A 20,834-nucleotide genomic window follows, 5' to 3' on the forward strand; every position below is an offset into this window, starting at 1 on the left:
CACCTTTTCTGTTTTTTCTGTGAAAAGAAAGCCATGGTAGAATTTGCTTTCATTGAACACGCAGCTAATAACAGCAATGGCACAATTATATGCAGCACAATGGTACTGTCTCCTCTTTTCCAGAAGCTGAGTTTCACCCGACATATTTTCTGTAAAGGCATCATAGCATGACCTTGAAACAGAAAAGTAGATAGGCAAACATAGTAAACATACATCAGTATATTATAGCAATGTTCTAATTTACTATTCTGTTGACATTTACAGCATTCCATTCAAACGTCAACTTTTTCTCAGGTCTTAACCTGAACTCTGGAGCTCCCTCATTCAGAATGTGTAACTGATGCCATCACTGAGATCCAGACAACCTATCCTGAGGATATATTTGTTCAGGAAGGCCTTTGGGGAAAGGCTGGCTTATTATATCTAGGTTTTAAAATATTTCTACATATGTGGTCTTATTATTGTACTTTACATTTTCACCACTTTCAAAATACCCTTGCAGTTTTCTTTCTTTCTTTCTTTCTTTCTTTCTTTCTTTCTTTCTTTCTTTCTTTCTTTCTTTCTTTCTTTCTTTCTTTCTTTCTTTCTTTCTTACCCCACAATCCTCCCAAAGGGGCTTAAAACATTTTCCCCTTTTCCATTTTATCAACGTAACAACCCTGCCAGGTAAATTAGGCTGAGAGCGCGTGTTTTTCAGCACTTTTTAAGCTTCCTGGATCAACTGAGGTAAGACCCAATATCTGCTAGTTGGATTATGTCACATGCATCAAAGCAGACATCACCACTACACTATAAGACTTGGAAACTCCAGCTGATCTAAAACAATTATTATCTGGGGTATTTGTTTTGCACATACTGCCAACTACTCAGAAGTCCTTATATTTGTTTCCAATCCAATTCAAGGTACTGGTTCTCAACTTTAGAGTACTTCATGACCTGGAACATATCTGAAGGATTATTCCCTCCTTGTATAAACACTCCTTCTCCCACCCCACAGAGTAAATGCGGTGGCTCACCAATTTAGATTTGTTTTCTGCAGCCCTCACCATCATCCACAGAGGTGAGGCAGGCAGCACAGAGATGGGCTTCCAAGAAAATCTATCTAATCCAGTCCTTTCTCTTCCCTTCATTTCTCTTTGTGAAACTGAAGTTATTTGGTTTTTGCAACCATGGAAAAAGTCTCACACTTTGGCTTATGCTTATCCTACTATATAAAATGCTAGCTGTGGAGGTGACGGCTCACTTCCAGCCAATCACCCCCACACACACACACACCCCACACAGAGAGAGTGCTTGGGGGTGGGGCTTACACAGATACCAGATACTTACTCTCTCTTATGCTCACCCTTCTCCCCCACTACTAAATAATTACAGTCATTGTACCATCTGCAGCTGCCTGAGGAGCAGGCGCAGGTGTTAACTGCTCCCTATGAGAGGGTTGTGACTGCTGGCGTCTGCAATTGTGCCTTTAACTGTTGTGTGGTGATACAGATGACTGGAAAGAGCAGCAGGCACGGGCAACAGGAGGACAAGGAGGAAGAACCTGGTGTCATGGGAGAGGAAAGGCAGGAGGGGTCACCCCCTATGGTGGGCATCATTAACTCTTACATGATTATGCAGGCATTCGAGATGAGGAAAGAGCTGGTGACATGGGGTCAAGGGGGGAGGAAAGGCAGGAGGGGCTGGTCCCCTCAGTAGGCATCGATAACCCACCAACAGTTTTCTAGAGCTCATTGAATTTGTTTGTACAACAGGCTTTACTGCTAAAAGTCTAAGAGAGAAATAAGGTGAACTGGGAATATCTCTAACCAGTCATGCTTCCATAATTTCCTTCCTACCTTCATACTGGCTCAGTTAAGGAGGAGATTCTGACTTTTTTAAAAATAGAGGGCCTAACTGCTGCTGGTCAAACTGCAATTCTACTAATGGCCTGCTTGTGGCAGAAGAGAGTGAAATTTGTGAAAGAGAATGACTGGGGAGAGGTGATCTAGCCGTTTGATATATGGACCGGTAGAGTAAATCCCTCATCCTCCACAGTAAAAACAAGGCAAGTGAGGTCATATTTACCCCTAAGGAATATTTCATGTTTTCTGTGTTTTTATTGGGTAAGTACTACAGTGGCTTGAATAGTCATTTTAATTTCTATTCTATTCTTCTCCTTTAAATTTTTCTCTCAAACATCAATGAGATCAATCTTCATCAAAAAGGTAGTTGATAAAAAAATTGTTTAAATTCATCTCAAGTTCAAACTAGTTGCTAACATAGTGGTATAAGAAGGACAAAGACGAAATCCTTACTTTATTAGTGTCTTCGTAAGCTCATTTCCTTCTACAGAGGTGGAGCCGTGAAACACTTGGTTAATTCTAGAATCCTTAGAATATACATCCTCTTTTGCAAGACGAGAATACATCACTTCCAAAATCTTGTAGTAGCTCATTTTTTTGGCAAGCTGGGTATCAAACACAGTTTCGCTTGACTGGAAAAAAACAGTTATGAAGTGATGGGGCAGAATGTTTAAGTAGCTTCATATTTCTATATTTCAACACCACCCTTCTTCAAACAAAACATAATCCTAACTGCCAAGTTATTGTCAGAGCACTGTTGTAACTGGTGTCTGATCATCAAAATCTAACTGACAGATATCAAATGACACAGCCTCATTCTAGGTTTAATTGGTAAAGAACTGTGATTGGCTAATAAACCAGGTATAAGGCTGCAGTGTTCTTAGGTCTGTGAGACACTTGTCTTCGCACTGCCTGGTGGAGCACTTTGTCTGTGTGAGTTATATTTGTGAACAAATAAAAGTAGGACCACTTCTGTGAAGCTGAGCTGCTGTGTGCATCTGACTTCCTACTAAGTTCCAGTATATTGTGCTATTCTGCTACAGGGGCTTTACCCCATACCTTCACAGTTATTACACAATGTTAGTTTTAAAATATGTAGTTTGCCCTTTACCTTTGTAAATCTTGATCTCAGTGAGTCCATGGCCTCCACAATAATCTTACTGAAAAAATCATTCAGTGCATCTACACTGCAGTGTAGTAATAAAGGGAGAAGCGAGCGATCTACATAGGCTTGACGGGTTGCACTTGGAAGGAGGGTTTCACTCTGAAACATTTTGTGAACAGTGTCGAGCAATACCACTTGTTTGTAACAGCTCCCTCTAAAAACAAAGAGACATTTATGGTAAACATGACCATCAACCATACTCTAGCAAAACTCCACTCACACTTCCAAATCTCTCCCAGAAACATGGCCCTAGGTAGTGATTTAACTGTGACACAATAAAATAAGCAAAACTTGGGATTCTTCCAAGGAAAAATTCAAGCAAACTGCTTGACCTTGCATGTCCTGTAAGAATAACATTGTGTACATTAGCAAAAACCTACAGGAAAATCCAATAGCTAGAAGACAGCACAAACAACCCCTGCTACAGATTGAACCCTCTAATGAAAAAGAGGAGTCTGGGATGGAACTATTTTCCCAAACCACAAACTGCATTTCCGTCATGACTGAGTAAGGATCATCCTTCTCTCTACTTTATGAGAATTGTTTCATAGTTACAGGAAGAATGGAAAAATGTAACACTAATTTATGCCCTCAATGACCAAAGATCTCTGGTTTGAGTACTTTTGTCCTTTCAAAAGGCACCTAATTCTTGATATGTGGGATTAGTTTTAAAGAAAAACAACTGAAGAAATTGTTTTACAATTACTGATGAGGATTACCTTCTTGCAATCCTTTTAAAGCTGATTTCAAATTGTTCCTCCATTATGTGTCTATGGTCCCGGCAAAGGGTTTCTGTCATCAGCTGGAACAACATAGGACTCTGGGATAGTTCCAGTGCATCTAGAAACTAAGTGGGAAGACAGACAGCAGGGTTATAGAATACAGTAATTCTCAGTATAGTATATGCCATGTATTTTAAAACAGATAATGCTTTATGAGGGACACTTATAGAGATAAAAGCACTTAAGAGTCACACATGATGTCTCTAGAAGTTAACACAGGATATCCAAAAGCCTACTCAAAATGTGTACATTAAAAGACTATATCTATGTGTGCACAGAAAAAAATCCGTCGCAAGGAATCTAAAACACAAAGATATTTCATTTGTGCATTTAGATGAGTTTACACACACACACACACACACACACACACACACACACACACACACACACACACACACACACACACACACACACACGTGTATATAAACATTTCATCATCATGCTCAGGATCATACTAGCCTGTATAGTATAGCTTAGGAGAGCCATTGTGGTGTAGTGGTTAAGACTGGTGGCCTTTAATCTGGAAAACCGGGTTCCATTCCTTATTCGTACACATGAAGTCGGCTGAGTGACCCTGAGCCAGTCATAGTTCTCTCAGAACTCTCTCGGCTCATGCTGAGGCAGACAAAAGCAAGCCACCTCTGAACATCTATTGCCTACAGGGTCACCATGAGTCTTGACAGCACTTTACACACACATTAGACTACATTTTTCTGGAAGCAAGTCTAATTGAATAAACCCAAGTAGAATTCTCAGTAGGCTTGCTTGGGATTGCTTTCTATATAAAATAAGACTTTTTTTTTCTTTCATGACTCATGGAACTGTGAGTACATAATGGGCCTGAGGGCATGTTACAGGTTTCTACAGGGCCCAGACAAATGAGGATTTTAAAATAACTAAAACAGTAAATTACACCAATTTTTTTCACTTACTTTTTTAGTACAGTCCACATAGTTGTTGTACCTTAAGGTTCCTTTAGGAAATTCATTTGATCTCAAAGGGAAATTAAATGCTACAAATTGGTCAAGTCCCTTTTTAAGGTCCACAAGTCTTTCTGCAGCAGCATTGGTGAAGAATGGAAGAATTATGATAGCTTGACTCTGAAATACATGAAGGTTAGAATAAGATTACACTATGTGTTCACTGACCTAAAAAAATATTCTTTCAAGGAATGTGCAGAGAAAAAAAGTCTACCATAGATAATTATAGTGAATTCTAAGTAATATGTTTTACTACTGGATTTGAAACCAGCTTCAAACTTTGGTTTCAAATCCCGGATAATTATAAACCGTTGAAGGCATCTGTGCTGATGTAAGCTTTAAACATTTGGAATGAGGGAAGGAAGAATTTGCATGGGAAACAGATATTGGAGAAAGAACACAATACCCCAGTTTCCTCCCTCCCTCCCACCAGGAATTGGGACAATAATGTCTGCACAAGAGACATTAACCTATGATGGAGGATCCTTCTAGTCTTCAGGCTCTATATTTAACAAGTTCAAACCTAGTCCAGGTAAGAAATAAAAACTGGGAAAAGAGAGGAGACATAGATCTAACACAGATCACTAGTTGCTATACAGTCATTCATAATGTATTTATCATTTGATTTGATTTCTATCCCGTCCTTTGCCTTCACCACAAAAGGGCACGGAGTGGCTGTTATGAAACTGCTTTGTTGTCTACTCTGACAGACAGTGTCTCTCTAGGTCTTAAATGTATGTCTTCTGCATCATATACAACTTGACCCTTTAAGATGGAGGTGATGGGACTGAAACTGGAACCTTCTGCATGCAAATATGTGCTCTGCTATTGAGCTGTGGCTTCTAGCATCAATGGGAGTTCAATCAAAACAGAATTACTATCAAGAGGAAAGGTTGGTGGTATCACATTAGACCCCACAACAGGGTACTATTTCAACAAAGCATTTGTTCTATTAGATTCACTGAGTAATGAATATCCAAAATAAAAATGCATTAATCACTATCAACACATACTGCTATGCCACATTCAGTAGTCATATTAAACAATGTAATTGCAAGGTTGTGTTCTTTACTGACACGGGAAAGAATCAGCTATCCTGTGGTCATTCACAGTAAACAGAAACAAGCTAAAACTGCTTTATGTAACTAGTTATCATTTTTTGTATTTTTAATGTCTCTGGCTGGACATTACATGGTTCACAGTTCAACCCTTAAAAGAGTTACAAGTCCACTAAAGTGTACAGTCTTTAAGAGGTGTAACTTTACTTAGGATTACATTGTTAATATGTTATTGGTTCTCTTTTTTTGAAAATGGTACAAGGTAAAAAAAGAACTTTTAACATTATATTAAGAACAATATTAACACCAGCTATTCAACCACCTCTACAACCACCACCAAAAAACACTGTACGAAATAGACAGAACTTACCTTAAGATTTAAACCTAAATTCTCATCAGTAAGCAGGCTTGTGTATGTATTAAAAACACTAGAAAATGCCTCATGTTGTGTATTAAATGACACAGAAGAGTCAATCTAGAGAAAAGTGGGGAAATCAAGAGTGATCATTACTATATTTGCTAACCTTTTGGGGGGGGGATCCATCTGATGAAATAGCTGACATCATTGTGCATTCATGAGGAAGTTTAGGCTGAGGGTTCTTTTAATAGTCAAGTGCCTATTAATTAAAAAATGAAATCTGGGCAGGTCAGTGATAACAATGGGTTGGATTCTGCCACCTTTTTCACTCAGTCTTTCTCAACTGCAGCCCTTTATCCATACTGGCCCTGTGATCTTCAGCATAAAAGAAACTGCTGCTCCCTTTCTCATTAGTGGAAAAGGTGGGTGGATCTAACCTAGTGAGGCCAAATCATGTACAAAGGGTAATATTACTAGGTACATTTTCAAATTAATATCAGACTCAAGCTAAACATCCATTTCACTGAAATGACATTATCTCGCCCACTGTGCAGCCTGAAAACCAGTAGAGAAAGATTAAGGAGATCTTTGGAAACAATTTGGAATGTCAAGCAGGAGAATGTCAGCAGAAACACATTCCCTTTGCATAAGCTTCTGTTTCTCTTTCAGAAGGCTTTGCATACCAGTTGGGAAAGGCCATTTGATTTCTATGGATTCCACCAACCCTCCATAACCTTTCATGTCACAACCTACCCAGTTCCTGAGTGTCTCTCTGATGTACAAGAGCAACCTGGTCAGTAGTGGGGTGGGGGTGGTGGTGCAAAAGGGAGGCTGCGGTAGTTACTGGAAGGTCTAATACTTAACAGGCCACACCCCAGAAAATCTGAGGAAACCAAAAAGGGCACAAACAGACCAGCATTCCGCAGCTATCTAGATCCAGGAACCAGTGCACAACTACAAGGTATAGATATCCTGACAAAATTAAAGTTACTGGTCCCTTCTAGCTTGCTCAAAGCCCCCTAAAAAGCCCTCCAATATCCAAAACTGCAGCCACAGCCCCAAATGCACTCCAAGAGAAACCTGCATGACTAGAAGAGCCTTGGGTCCAGTTATTAGTTTATCTGCTTCCAGACCCTCTGATTCCCTTCAGGAGATTAAGGCTATCACTGCGGTGCCAAAACCAGATGGATGAGGAGCAGGAGAGAGGTACAGAAGTGGTCCCAGAAACATGCAGTTCCCAATGGCTGAATTTGAATGCTGGCTCTAACTAATCCCTGGGAACATTTTAGCATATAAAGATCTCTACGACTACAGGATCCACTGGGTTGGACTGTGTTAATATTTTGAATACTTTTCAAAACATCATTATCAATCAAAATACCAGGAATAGCCAAAAGAAAAATGTAATAGAAAATAAAAATTAGAACACTATTTAGGTTTTTTCTTAATGTTACCTCCTCAGGGCTGGTTTGGACACCATCAACACCAAGGAATGAGTTTTAACTCCCTTGCTAGCACCAGCACAAATTAACAGCCTTGAAAATGAAACAGTAACTTTACCTGAAGAACTTTAGCCAGTAGAGTCAAGACCGCCATTTTGCTCTCAGGAGCAGAGTCTTTAGCCCACCAGTTGTCAAGATGCGCCCAGTTCTTCAGTATGGCCTTCACTAGTTTTGCACCCTGTTGCTTGTGAACAGCACGATCTCTAAAACTTTGGTCTAATATGCCATTCAAGATAGTACTAACCTGAAACATGAGATATTGCTACATGAAATAACAGCAACATTTTATGCAAATCAACTTTACCAAAATGGACACGAGTCAAACGATTCATTAGAATAGTATGTAAATTCTCCATATTGCCACAATGGCAGTATTACACATGTCATGAATTCTTCAAAGAATGACGGAAAATGTATTTTGAAGAGAATAAGAGTTTGGCACTAGAAAAAAAACCTGACCTTCCCACAGAATGATAATTTCTAAGGTACATTCAAAAATACCCTGATATTTGTCAGATTAGCACTGCAACACAGAAAAGCATAATTCCTCAATCCAGGCTCTGATCAACCCTATAGTAAGGGACCCAAGCCTGGAGGCATCTACATTATTACAAGCAAGAAAATAAGTTCTTCATAAGCACTCATTGCCCGGGGTATAATATTAGCAGGGACGGAGCAGAAGTATCCCTACTGTATTTTTTGCTGTAATCTCTGGCAGGGATGGAGCAATGAGATGCAAAATATTTGCCTGGATTTTATCAATTCATTAAATTTTTATAAATGATAAACATTATTTAAAAATAGGAATAAATAATTTGCGCCTTCAATTAATGTTGAAACTAAAACATTCTAAATCTGCAAAATGGACTATTTTAAATCAAGAGCTTAGTACCATTTTGGGGCTGTCTAGAGATGATTTCAAAAGATGAAGTACTGCCACATCCAAGTTTTTCAGCAATTCTCTGTTAATGGTTTCTGAAAACAAGCTGTAGAAATACTCTCCATGAGAAAAGCTGATAAGATTGCTTTGGGATACTCCGGATAATGGAACAGATAACATCAATGAGTTCAACAAGAGACTCACAAGTTCTGTGCACTATAAGAAACAAAAACAAATTAATACCTGCGTTTCAACATTACAAATATACATTTCAAACAACAATATATCTGTTAAGGATTTTCTCATTATTAAGCAATGGAAGATTTCAACCATCTGTGATGCGAACAGGAATAAAGAATGTGGTGTTCAGTATGAATGCTTGTTCTTCTCAACATAGAGGGAAATGGACAGGCAAGTTCCCATCTTCCCCATAGAGAGACACAAGTATAAAACATAGGGATCCTCGACACTTCTGACCCCACCCTCTTGATGGAGAAACCTCACTCAGTTTCAAGAGACTGCTTTTCAGAAAACTCAAACTGGAAGACTAAAAAAGTAAAAAATAAGTCTAAAAAATGTACTGAGGGTAACTGTTAGAAAGAGACTCATTCCTGGTTAAGCCAAGGATTACACTCAGATACAAAAGAATCTGTGAGCAGGTAGCCTACATGGAAAAAGTGACCACATGTGGGCCTGGACTGTTAGAAAAGGGCTTATTTAAGCCCTTATTTAAGCCCTTATATAGAGAAGCCATGAGGCCCTTCATACGGAAGGGGAGATAGGTCAAAAGGACAAAACAGTAGTTGACACCCCTAAAGAGCCTCCACTGCCAACTGGAGCATGATGCAGGTACTGAGCCTGGGTATAGTCAGAGCCATAGCCTTTGGTAGAAGGGAGAGGACTCTTGGCTCTACAGTTCTTAACTCAAGATTGGTGCCAGTGGCCGTGAGTAAACCAACTACTGAAACCAGGACCAGGCTGAGGATTGTGGAAATACGGTATTTTGTTTTTATTTAAAGTTGTATTTTTGCATTAATCCAGGGAAATGATTTGATATTCTAGACAGAAAGAATAGTGGAGTTCAAATGCCTAAAAACATGACTAGTGATTTTAATAAACACTGTCATACTCAATATTGAATACATTCACACCAAATATTGGTATATGAATATCAGAGAAAAGACAGGTCACTGATAAATCAGCTTCCTACCTGTACGCCAAAAGCAAACGCCAGCTGCAGTAGTCCCTCAGCCAATCGTTTACTGCTCATGTCCAATGAGGGGAGGGACTTCCTTTCATGTCCTGGTGCAATACCTTTGTAAATAACTGAAACGAGCTTAGAACCAGCCTCACAATGTAGACCTACACCCTTGAAGGGACAAAAATACCAAAAGATACACTTGAAAATAGGCCCATATCATGAGGAGGGTGGGGGGGATAACACAGATTTAAATGGGAACTGATTTTCCACCCAAGAAGCTCTACATTTTCTCCTCTTGCTCACCTCAAACCACCTTTATGATTCTTCTTGTATCAAAGCCTTATCAGGGATATTGCACAAGAAAGTCTGTCTGTCACCTCCTCACTCACCACCACCAACCACATCTAGACAGTTCTCAATGCTATCTTTAAGTCTCATGATTACCACTAGAGATATTTAATATGAACACAGCCAAAATTAGATTGGACAGCAGTATTCAGATAAACAATAAGGTTCGGATATACAATGTTCAGATACACAAATCCCCCATTTTGCTGTTCCCCCTGTCCCTGGAGATTCACTGATCCTTGGAGGCATGACTGAGAGAGGAGAGGCACAGAGACCTACAAGGAGAGGATAAAAGAGGGAAAGTTCACTTTTCTTCAATAGGATTCAGCCCTGGATTACATGTCTCCTCATACAGGATCTTTGATCTGCTAATATGACACAAATATTTTAGTTATTTCAAAACTGCTCCAGCAATCCCTATTTACAACTTTTCTTCATCCTGAAAAATACTAGTCAGTACCAAAACTAAGCTGTAGATTTACCTGAGATTGCAGGGTGCAGTGAAGCAGACCAGCCTTGTGCAGCTGTTTGCATGCAGACAGAATGGCACCAAGTCTAATATGGTCCAAACGGGCATCTGGGTTGTACAGCTCAACTCCATAAAACTCCTCAATACTGACATAGGAAAAGTGAATAAAATAAGGGTCATACTGTTAAACACCTTTGTTACTTCATAACACGAACCATCACCAATTAAGTATTGAGTTGACACCCCCCCCCCCTTTGACCTCTTTTTTGGATGACATGGATGAAACATCAGAGGGAAAGATATTGCTGATCTAATGAAGAGTGTTTGTCTTCAAGAGTATTATACACAGAGTTTAGCTAGAATGTTATACTTTTGTACTGCGGTTTTAATCCCTGTAAGCTGCCCTGAGCTTGACTTTGGTTGGGGACGGGCAGGGTATGAATTTAATAAATAAATAAAGTTGTTATATCAAAGAATCGTTTGCACTTCTATTATAAAAACTTGTTATTCCAGGAGATAGCCTACCTTTCTGGAGTTATTATTTTCCTTATGCCAGTCTCTAAAGATTCTTTATAGGGAGATCTCATCAAAGCTTTTACAAGCCTTACGCAGATATCCGGAAGCTTTTCCATGACTTCTACATCAGCTGTGTTAAAGCCTACACTCTTAGGATCACACACGGTTCTTACTATAAGTTCTATCAGGTATGTGTTAAACAACTCTCTCTCCAGAAGCTAGAGGCAATAAGATTAAAGTTAGACAATGCAAGTGTTTTCACTTAAGATTTTCCATTACAAATGAACACTGGAACTTACTATGTGAGTTGAAGGTCTGTAGTATTTTTTAATACATGTATTACATAATATACACATCAAACACATATATTCAAAGAGGTTTATGTTTTAAAAAATGAAGGTAAATTCCACTTGATTCTTTGTAGAAAATTCTTAACAAGAGTAGTTTGGCAATCTAGCCAGCCATCTATCAGACATGCTCGCACTTGGGACTCCTGCAATGATCAAAAGGCTGGACTAGATACCAGGGGTGCCCAACATGGTGCCTCTAGACCAGGGGTAGGGAACCTGCGGCTCTCCAGGTGTTCAGGAACTGCAATTCCCATCAGCCTCTGTCAGCATGGCCAATTGGCCATGCTGGTAGGGGCTGATGGGAATTCTAGTTCCTGAACATCTGGAGAGCCGCAGGTTCCCTACCCCTGCTCTAGACACCGTGGCACCTGCCATTACCTTTCTTGGCACTGACCTAGTGCTTTTAGAAAATGTGTGGGGCTGGGTGGGGCTTTTCCCCAGCAGAGTTCCTCACTGGCTGTGCAGTTTAAAAGGCATCTTGTTAAGCAGAGATTCTGCCTAAAAACTGAATAAATACTTGCAAAATTATATGTAACCTTTCTCCCTGACATTTTCGGATTGGCCCACCAGAGATCCAAAAGTACTGGCAGGCTCCAAAAGGCTGGGGACCTCTGGCCTATATGGCTCCTCTAATACTACAAATAATACAATTATAAGAAAATGACATTGTTTAAGAAATCTGATTCAGGGAAATTAGTAACTTCAAGAAGTAACTTCAAGAAGTGTCCACAAATGTACATTTAATGTACTGCAAAAGGTAACACATTCCTTTTAGTGATACACTCTTTAAGCAACTAATTATTTCTGCAGAACAGAATCTTCAGGTCATTCACCAGCTCAATGCCAGTGCAACTGCAATGGCCATCTGCTGTTATGCACACAGAGCAACAACAGGTGAGATCCTAAGAGCTGCTTAGCTCATGCAAAGGTCCTGCACCAAACCAGTGAAAAGTCTGACCTTTCTTCTTCAGACATCTCCATGCCATACCATAAACTGCTTCTATTTAGTTTCCAAAGTTATTTAGATGCAGGGAATTAGTTACAGACTTATTTGGATCCTACCCAACAAATCTAAAAAGTGCATTCCATGTAATATCTTTTATTATTAGGACTAACCCAATGCCATTTTAGTACCTCTTGCCTGAAATAAAATGAAATCAACTCTGTTTGAATTTGCTCTGCGTCTAACACATGATGCAGGTTTTAACCAGAATAAATACCGTGCATGTCCTGCAGCATTTTCTTTTGCCAAAGCTCTTTTTAAAACAATTTTTATGTAACATCCATCCTGAAGAAGAGTACTGATTAACTGGAAAGCTCACACACTATTAATGAAAGGCATTACATGAACTGCGTTCTTGATTTTGAGATTTTATGTTTGAACCTACAACTTCTTTCAACAGATCTAAGCCTACCTTCCAGAAATCTTGTCGGCAGGTCTCCAAAATTGTGCTAACAAAAACCATAATGCGAACTATGATTGTGCATTTGCTGTAATTGTAATCTTCTTTTTCTTGTGGGCTGAACACGTTGCCTTTGGACACAGTGTTAAAACACTGCTCTGCGCCAGACACATCATGCAAGGCAATTTTTTCAAGGAAGAATGTCAATGATGTCATGAATGAGGATTCAGTACTTGTAGCTTCAGAGAATCAAACAGCATTATAGAGTTAGAATAAAAATAGTCTTGTACAAGCCTGTCAATCATATAAATTATGTAAAGGGAGTAACTTTTTGACCCTCCTCCCCAAATGCACCCTCAAAGATATCCACCCCAGCTGCTATTTCTCAATGACCAAGGAGTCTGCAGCCCTGACTTCATGGGGTCTCTTTTCTACCCACAGTTTCTAGCACCTTTTCCTGTGATCAGGCTAGGAGCTGGACACCCACCATCACCACAGCTGCCCCTTTCATTGATGCCTCAAACTACATCATCAGCAGGCTAGGTGCAGGCAGTGAGCACACAGCGCCCAAGCACTTCGTTTGAAAGAAACAGATTGTCAAATTCAAACCCAAGAAGATTTTCTAACATTCTTAGCTGTGCACTTTGGTACAATGGGTTTAGAGCGGCAAGATGATTCGCTTACCTAGTATTTTATTTGGTTTGATCATTCCTTGCTCAATAAAAGTATTGTAGCAGTCCAAAGCAGCCAGAAGCATATCCATCCACTGCACAACAGCTCGTAAACTAAAATTCTCTTGCAGACCAGAAAGAGTCGGATGAGTCAAGATTCCAGATGCACTTTTACCCTCGCTGCCACCTCCTTCAAATTTCTTTATGAGAAAAGGGGTTCCTTGCTTCTGAAGAATGTCATCCAGCCATGAAGATGGAGACTTGTTTCCTGGCAGAGAAACATAAAAAATCAACATTTTCCAGAAAATATGGTAGTGGCACAAACAATGTACTTGTGCCCATGGAAGCAATGCCAAACTCCACCCCTCCCCATAAATATGGGGTCCTTATGAAAACTCATTCTACTTTATTCCTACATGGATGGGTGATTTAGAAAATTACTCCCCAACTAATAGAGGATGCAGCTTAAGGAATCTCCATCCAAAAGAATCCCTAGGGAACACTATCACGTAGCTAATGAAGGTCAGAACCAAATATCTTCCCTGGCAAAATAAGACAGAATTCAGAATATGGAATGAGAAAGTTGAAATAATTTTGCAGCAATTTTATTTAGAACTCAATAGAAATTTAAGTTGCTTCACCCAGATAAGGTGATGAATGCCAAATGGATTCAGCAGGATTTAAAAGTCTTACTGTTGGATAATGGTTTGCAGTCTTAATATTTAACAATCACTATATTTTTCTGCAGAATGCATTTATTTCCAATAAATGAAAAATGTGTGGATTCTGATGGAAGACTGAAGATGAGAAAATCAGTGCCCTATAGTTACTTAGCAAGGTCATGGCAGAGGTGAAATTTGAACAGAGGTTTCCTGTCGCAAGAGACACCCTATGCAATATACAAACCTGGTAGCAGCGGAATAAATTCAAAGAAAAGCTCCATGGCTTTATGTCGACATTCAGTTTGGGGTCGTCCACACTGCAGAAAAAGCCACATGATAACATCCTCTAAACATACTGATTTAGAAGGTGGAAATCCCCTGTAAGACAGTAGCAATGGAATATTAACTGACATTATTAACTGAATCTACACTAGCAATCAGTTTCTTAAACACAACTCATAAATTTAAATCCACATTCCAAGTGACCTAGTAAGATGACAATTAATCTAGTCAAGCTGCATTCCATGCGTCTAACTTTTTGTATTTCTAGTGCTTTTTTCTGTCCCCAAGCTACATGCAAGCCAGAATTGCAGGTGAGCACTATTTTCTTCAGTTCTCCAATACCTGTCCAAATCAAGTAGAATTGTTCCTATCTTCCTTACTAATACAAGTGTTTTGATATACTATGCGCTGGAAAGATTAGGATTTGCCCACAAAAGGTTTGGCAGAAAGATTTATTCACAAAAAATAAACTGTTAGTTTTCTGTCTTCCCTGTTGAAGGAAATACAGAATTTCTCTCTCACCAGTAAGTAAGCTAAGGAGCAAATAAGACGTTTCTTTCTTGAACTACAGTTCATCAGCAACTTCTGCTACTCCAAACATTGAAACACTTATAGGTTGACCCTATATACATCTCAGGAAAAAAATCCTAGAGTTCAATGGTGTTCATTCCCAATTAAGTGTGAACGTGGCCTTGTGCCACGGTGTGTTTCCAAAAAAACATATGAGGGAACAGGTATGTATTTTAAGTATGATATAGCTGTTTTTCACTGAAACCATACTTCTCAGAACTCTGAGGAGATTACTAACCGAGGTAACCGCCGCTGCTTTTCTTTGTTCAAAGTTGATACTTTGTGCTTAATTATTCGCTTCAGGTGATCAATTGCATCACAACACTGTTGGGTTGTACCTGTTTCAAATTGAAAAGGTCTGCATATTAACAGGTCTCAAATAAAAAAATTGTAAAATCAAGGATGTTTCTGTTCCTGTACACTACACTAAAAATGTATAAAATGAAAAGCACTTTACTTTGTTAATGTATGTTTAAAATACATGCACAATAATGATGGGAAAAATTACCATTAAAATGTAAAACAAATCTCACCCCCACCCCTCACAACATACCAGCTCCAGACTGGTCTGGAGAAGACGTTACCTAGACCCATTTCACCCCAGTTTCTGAGCCACCTTTGGAGGACAGAAACAGGAATATAAGCTCCTACTCAGTAATTTTTGATATTGTCAATCATAGTATACTAAGATATCAAATTCTGTTGGTTCTGATCCTCTCTGGAAGACTGGAGCCAGAATGTAGTGTTAGCAAACTATTTCAGGATATATAGTATTCAGAAATTGAATAGGCTACATCTTTAAAAGAACTGACAGTTTTTAAACTTTATTTAAATCTTTGTAAGTTGGATGCAAAGACGTTTTCAGAGCTGAACTGCTGCCATTCTATTCATATTTATTACTGCCAGTGAGACTGCTATTTTGTGTTTGTTTTATGATGATTTTAATTAAATAAACCACTTCTAAATGTTTGTGCCGCAACGCAGAGCCAAAAATATTTTAAATCAGACAAATCTGTCTAAATATTTAAAACAAAATGTCCTTCCTAAAGCAAGTGGCTTTAGTTAAACACACACCCAAAGATTTATCATCTCCATGTGTTAAGGCTAGACTCTCCAAGTATACAACCAAGGCTTCAAAGACAAATTGGTCCACCAGAGCATTCTCTTCCCTATGAAACAAGAGAAAAGTGGTTAAATCAGGATTTAATTATTATTTGGAAAATTTAAAAATGCTCCCAATATAAGACAAGAAGGCATATTTTTCATATTGTCTAAAACATATTTTAAAACAGTACAAATCTGGGGAGTGGAAGATTGTAGCAAGCATGGATATTGCATTCTACAACATGACTATTACTGAACTTTAAATTTGAATATCATGTAACTGAGTCTGCTGCTCTAAAAGGAATCTTCTCCACGAGCCAATGCCTTCACCTAGTAACTTAAACCAGCTACTAACAAGGTTATATTAAATAAGCTTCATGACTGCAGAAATGCCTGCAATATAATGCCTGCAATAATATTTCAAACAAATGCATTGTAACATATACTACAAGACAAAATACCCATAAACACATATATACATTCCAGCTAAAAAGCTAGTACATTCTTCTCAAAGGCTTCCAAAACAAAAATGATCCATTCCTCTTCCAGCAAAAGCCTACCCCACCCATTTCGTCCATTTGTGGTGCTTTCTTGTCCTTAGGGGCTAATATTCACATTAGTTAGGGTCTAACTAATATTAGTCTTACTGTTGGATATTAGTTAGGGTCTAAAGCTGAATATTAGCTCACAAAGAAGAGCTATTAATTAGTCTATATATATGTCCTCTTAAAAATTATAAGCAAGAGTTTCAGCAATCAACACACTCTGTGTGAACAAACAATGCCAATTATTTTATTCCACTTAGAAAAAGCGGATCATCTCTCACCTAAATTCTTTATAGATGTTATTAAAAGCAAGCGCAGCTCCTAACCGCTTAAAAGCATTGGGGTGGAGAGCAAAGCTGTACAGCCTCTTGAAGAGAGACTTGGTGTTCACAGGACTGCTCTCTTGCTGCTGTGGTGTTGTCTGTTTGATGGACCATTTCAAAAATTCTTGGACACAACGGCCACAAAAATCCCTTAATGAACTGTCCACAGGATTCACTATTCCATCCTGAAAAAGAGAGCAAACTTGGTTCACTATCAGTGCAGTCATAAGAAAGGTTACACCTTTTGAAACCCACTGACTTCAATAGACTTAGGAGAGTAAAACTCCTTAGAATCGTTCTGTATAGGATTGCTGTGAGTTTTTCAGGTGCCACAAACTGGGATCAAATTTTTCTTCATTGCATAAAGTATGAAGAAGAAGAATGGTTTGATAAAGAGAAACAATAGTGTTACAGTGGTTCTCCAACTAACTTTGCAGCCAGTCCTAGAAAATAGAATTGGGGAACGTGTGCTTATAGACCATGGAACTCTCTTTTGGGGTTCTCAGGGCTTGGTCCTGTCCCCTATGCTGTATCTATATGAAGTCACTGGGTGAGGTTATCAGGAGATTTTGAGACAAGTGTCATCAATATGCAGATGACACCCAGTTCCAGGGGCGGAGCAAGGGGAAACTGCGCCCAAGGCACGCACATGCCCTGAGCACCTACGGCGGCCACCCACGCCCTACCTCCCGGAACGCCCCCCACCACAGCGTGTGCCTGGGACGTCACGTCCCCCCGGTCCCATTGGCGCTTCGTCACTGCCCAGTTCTATCTCTCCATTTCATCTGTCAGGAAAGGTGGTCCTTGTGCTGGACTACTGCCTAGAAGCAGTTATGGGCTGGATGAGGATCAACAAACTGTGTTTTCTGTGTTCTGGGATCCTGAGACCATGAGATCATGGGGAACTCAGTTCTGGATGGGGTTGAATTACCCCAGAAGGACTGGGTGCTCCTGGATTCATAGCTGTTCTTTGAGCTTCAAGTGACAGCAGATGCCAAGACGGCCTTCAAGCAGATTCATCTGGTTCACCATCTCTGAGGGGAAACTATTCCAGAGCCTGGGGACAATCACAGAAAAAGCCCTCCTGCATGCCCTACCCCTTCCACCTTGGCATGGGGAGGTACCATCAAAGGCACCTTCCGTTATAATCGCAGTACCTGGGCACAGGCGTTCCTTCAGGTAGCCGGGGTCCAAGCTGTTTAGAGCTTTGTACATCAATGTCTACACCTTGAATTGGGCCCGGGAGTGAATTGGGAGCCAATACAATTCCCTAAGGACTGGTGTGATGTACAGCCAGATGTACTGGCTAACAGCCTAGCTGCCACTTACTGCACCAACTCCAACTTCTGAACTATCTTCAAGTGCAGCCCCACGTAGTGCACATTACAGTAATCCAATTGGAAGGTTCCCAGGCCATGTAACACTGTGACCACATCTCCTTTTTTTAATCATTCTCCCCACCCACCCCATCCCTCTCTCTCTGAGAACAAGAGCAGGCTATACGTCTTTTGGCAAAAATATTTTAACTTTAAAAAGAACCTCACTGATATATCAGTTGCCTACCAAAATAGCTTCTAGTAATGTCACTGTATCTTGACTTTCAAACTTTTTGTTGTTTGTGAACCAGTGAATTAACTCCATAACCAGAGGTTCATAGAGTTGCCTTGTAACCTAAGGAGAAAAAAGAAATAGCGTTGAATTATGTTTTATACTAGTATTAACACTGTATTTATCTAGACTAACATTGGCTTTTACACAATGTCTAACAAGATTCTCCATAAGGGTCAGAAGGACAAAGGCCCAAGTCTCCTCTTGTTGTTATTCTCAGAAACTGCTTTCAGAAGTATACTATCTCTGAAAATGGAGGTTCCATTTAGTAATTACAACTCCTAGTTGCTAAAAGTCCCATTTCCACAAAATTCACTAGTCCCTTCTTAAAGCCACATGTGCTGGCTAGCATCAAGACATCTGCGGCAGAATGCAAAACAAGTCCTTCCCACTCTGGTCCCCCCTTTTCTCTTTATCATCCCCTTTCCTTTCCCCCTCTTTTCCCTTTTCTATCCTTAGATTTTATTATTAAGAGATTTATCAATCCCATCCTTTGCTATGTTATTTCTGGATGCCATAGTTGATCATTAGATAGTTTTACTGTGTTATTGCTTCATGGTATTTAAATGGAGTAAACTGATGAGCCTGCACAGCAGGAGAGAGCAGTCTAAAAAAAATCATAAATATGTTTCCACTACATTAATTATACTTTGTATGAGGTAGTGCTTTCTTTTCTGTTGAACCTACTACTGTCTATCAACTTCATTGGTTGCTCTCAAGTTTCAGAATTACCCACTTTTTCCACCCCATGAATAAAGTAAAAAGTACTAAACTCCTTAGTGCTTGTGTTCTTTATTAATTCACAATTAATTATTAATAAATGTACCCCCACCCCATTAACATGAGACAACTACTAATATAATAGTACAAAATTAGTTTAATAATTTGTCAATTATTTGTAGTACATTAAAATTGAAGTAACAGCAAGTGCACCTTTAAAAGCATTTTTTTAAAGATGCATTGCCAAATATGTCTGACAAATTAGCAAATCTGAAAAAAATTATGGCGGCCATGGCTCTAAGTAGTTTCCCCCTCTCTTCTTGTCCATGGATCCTAAAATGACAATCAAAGGAGTCCTCTCCCCCCCCCCACCCCCCATACACACCCCCATTTGGGGGAATAAGCCAAAATCCAAGATAGCCAAAGTCATTACAAAAACTTTTTAACTATTTCAAGCAGCTAGCCACCCCAACTAATTCAAACAAAAGATTTGGATTAACTTGCCTGGTCTACATCACAAGCAAGTCGAAGTAGTACAGGAAATGTACGTTTATAAAGACGAGACATTGGTTGGGTAGATTCTTGTCCTTCAGGTATTTGAGATGCCTTCCCCAGCATGTACATTACTATGCTATGTAAAAGTTCACAAGCGGCAACCTAGGGAAAAAACTAATTTGGTTAAGTGGCTGCTCACATGGATGTGGACGGAAATAGGATTGCTTATCTCAGCAACAATTTTCAGCCGTTTGTAAAAATATGCCAAAGAATCTGAAAGAGCTCCTATTAACACTTTGTTTGGAAAACAGCATTTTACTAACCGACTGTTAGTGTCACATTCTCATTTAAGTCACAATTATTAAAAAAACATACAAATGCTAAGAAAAATGTGCTGTTTCCATAAACTCTGCCACCACTACATTTCATGAATTTTCCTAAATAGAGGCACACATTGTTTTGTGTTGCTTCAAACTCTGCCCCAAAGAAAGCATTTTAAGACCCAGATATGTAGAATACCAGTCATAAAATCTAGAATCTCTAAAACTTCTGCTTCAGAACTCCAGAAAACTAGTCAATGACTTCTCACTATGACCCTAATCTAAGCAAATACATTTGTTTCAATAGAACAGAAAAAAACAGTAACTTCGTCCCACCCATTCCAGCAAAGCAGGACTCAGTGGTTTGTAGGGTAAAACAAACCAATGTTAGTGGCTCTGTAAACAATTTCCCTGCCCTCCCTTCTTACTGTAGTTCCAAATACACTTGCTCCCATGAGTTATGGAATCACATGTAATGAGACATGGAAGATTCAGCAATTCCACTATGCATATGTGGAAATTCTTTTAGTTCTCATCCTGAACTATTTGGACCACAGCCATTACCATTGTAGCCATCCAAACATACACAAGAATACAAAGACATCTTCACTGTTAGCACTCTGGAGAGACTGTAAAGTGATTCCTTTGATGTAATGCAGCTCATGATACTTGTTTAAA

At 39.3% G+C, this 20,834-nt stretch overlaps 1 protein-coding gene across 2 annotated transcripts in view; it reads right to left on the bottom strand.

Annotated features, from left to right (window-relative positions):
- Positions 1-20,834, bottom strand: part of PRKDC (protein kinase, DNA-activated, catalytic subunit) — a 98,330-nt gene that overhangs the window by 52,064 nt on the left and 25,432 nt on the right. For both annotated transcript variants that reach the window (XM_048507588.1, XM_048507586.1), the window contains exons 25-43: positions 19,846-19,998; positions 18,577-18,684; positions 16,972-17,198; positions 16,116-16,210; positions 15,280-15,379; positions 14,434-14,567; positions 13,541-13,795; positions 12,869-13,095; positions 11,113-11,321; positions 10,601-10,733; positions 9,780-9,938; positions 8,582-8,785; positions 7,748-7,933; positions 6,200-6,304; positions 4,724-4,891; positions 3,729-3,856; positions 2,956-3,163; positions 2,298-2,476; positions 4-172 (exon numbers count right to left, since the gene is read on the bottom strand). In XM_048507588.1, coding sequence (XP_048363545.1) covers positions 4-172; positions 2,298-2,476; positions 2,956-3,163; positions 3,729-3,856; positions 4,724-4,891; positions 6,200-6,304; positions 7,748-7,933; positions 8,582-8,785; positions 9,780-9,938; positions 10,601-10,733; positions 11,113-11,321; positions 12,869-13,095; positions 13,541-13,795; positions 14,434-14,567; positions 15,280-15,379; positions 16,116-16,210; positions 16,972-17,198; positions 18,577-18,684; positions 19,846-19,998 — 3,147 coding nt within the window. The remainder of the gene's footprint in view (positions 1-3; positions 173-2,297; positions 2,477-2,955; positions 3,164-3,728; positions 3,857-4,723; positions 4,892-6,199; positions 6,305-7,747; positions 7,934-8,581; positions 8,786-9,779; positions 9,939-10,600; positions 10,734-11,112; positions 11,322-12,868; positions 13,096-13,540; positions 13,796-14,433; positions 14,568-15,279; positions 15,380-16,115; positions 16,211-16,971; positions 17,199-18,576; positions 18,685-19,845; positions 19,999-20,834) is intronic.

The sequence above is a fragment of the Sphaerodactylus townsendi genome, linkage group LG09 (genome assembly GCF_021028975.2).
Source record: "Sphaerodactylus townsendi isolate TG3544 linkage group LG09, MPM_Stown_v2.3, whole genome shotgun sequence".
Taxonomy (NCBI): domain Eukaryota; kingdom Metazoa; phylum Chordata; class Lepidosauria; order Squamata; family Sphaerodactylidae; genus Sphaerodactylus; species Sphaerodactylus townsendi.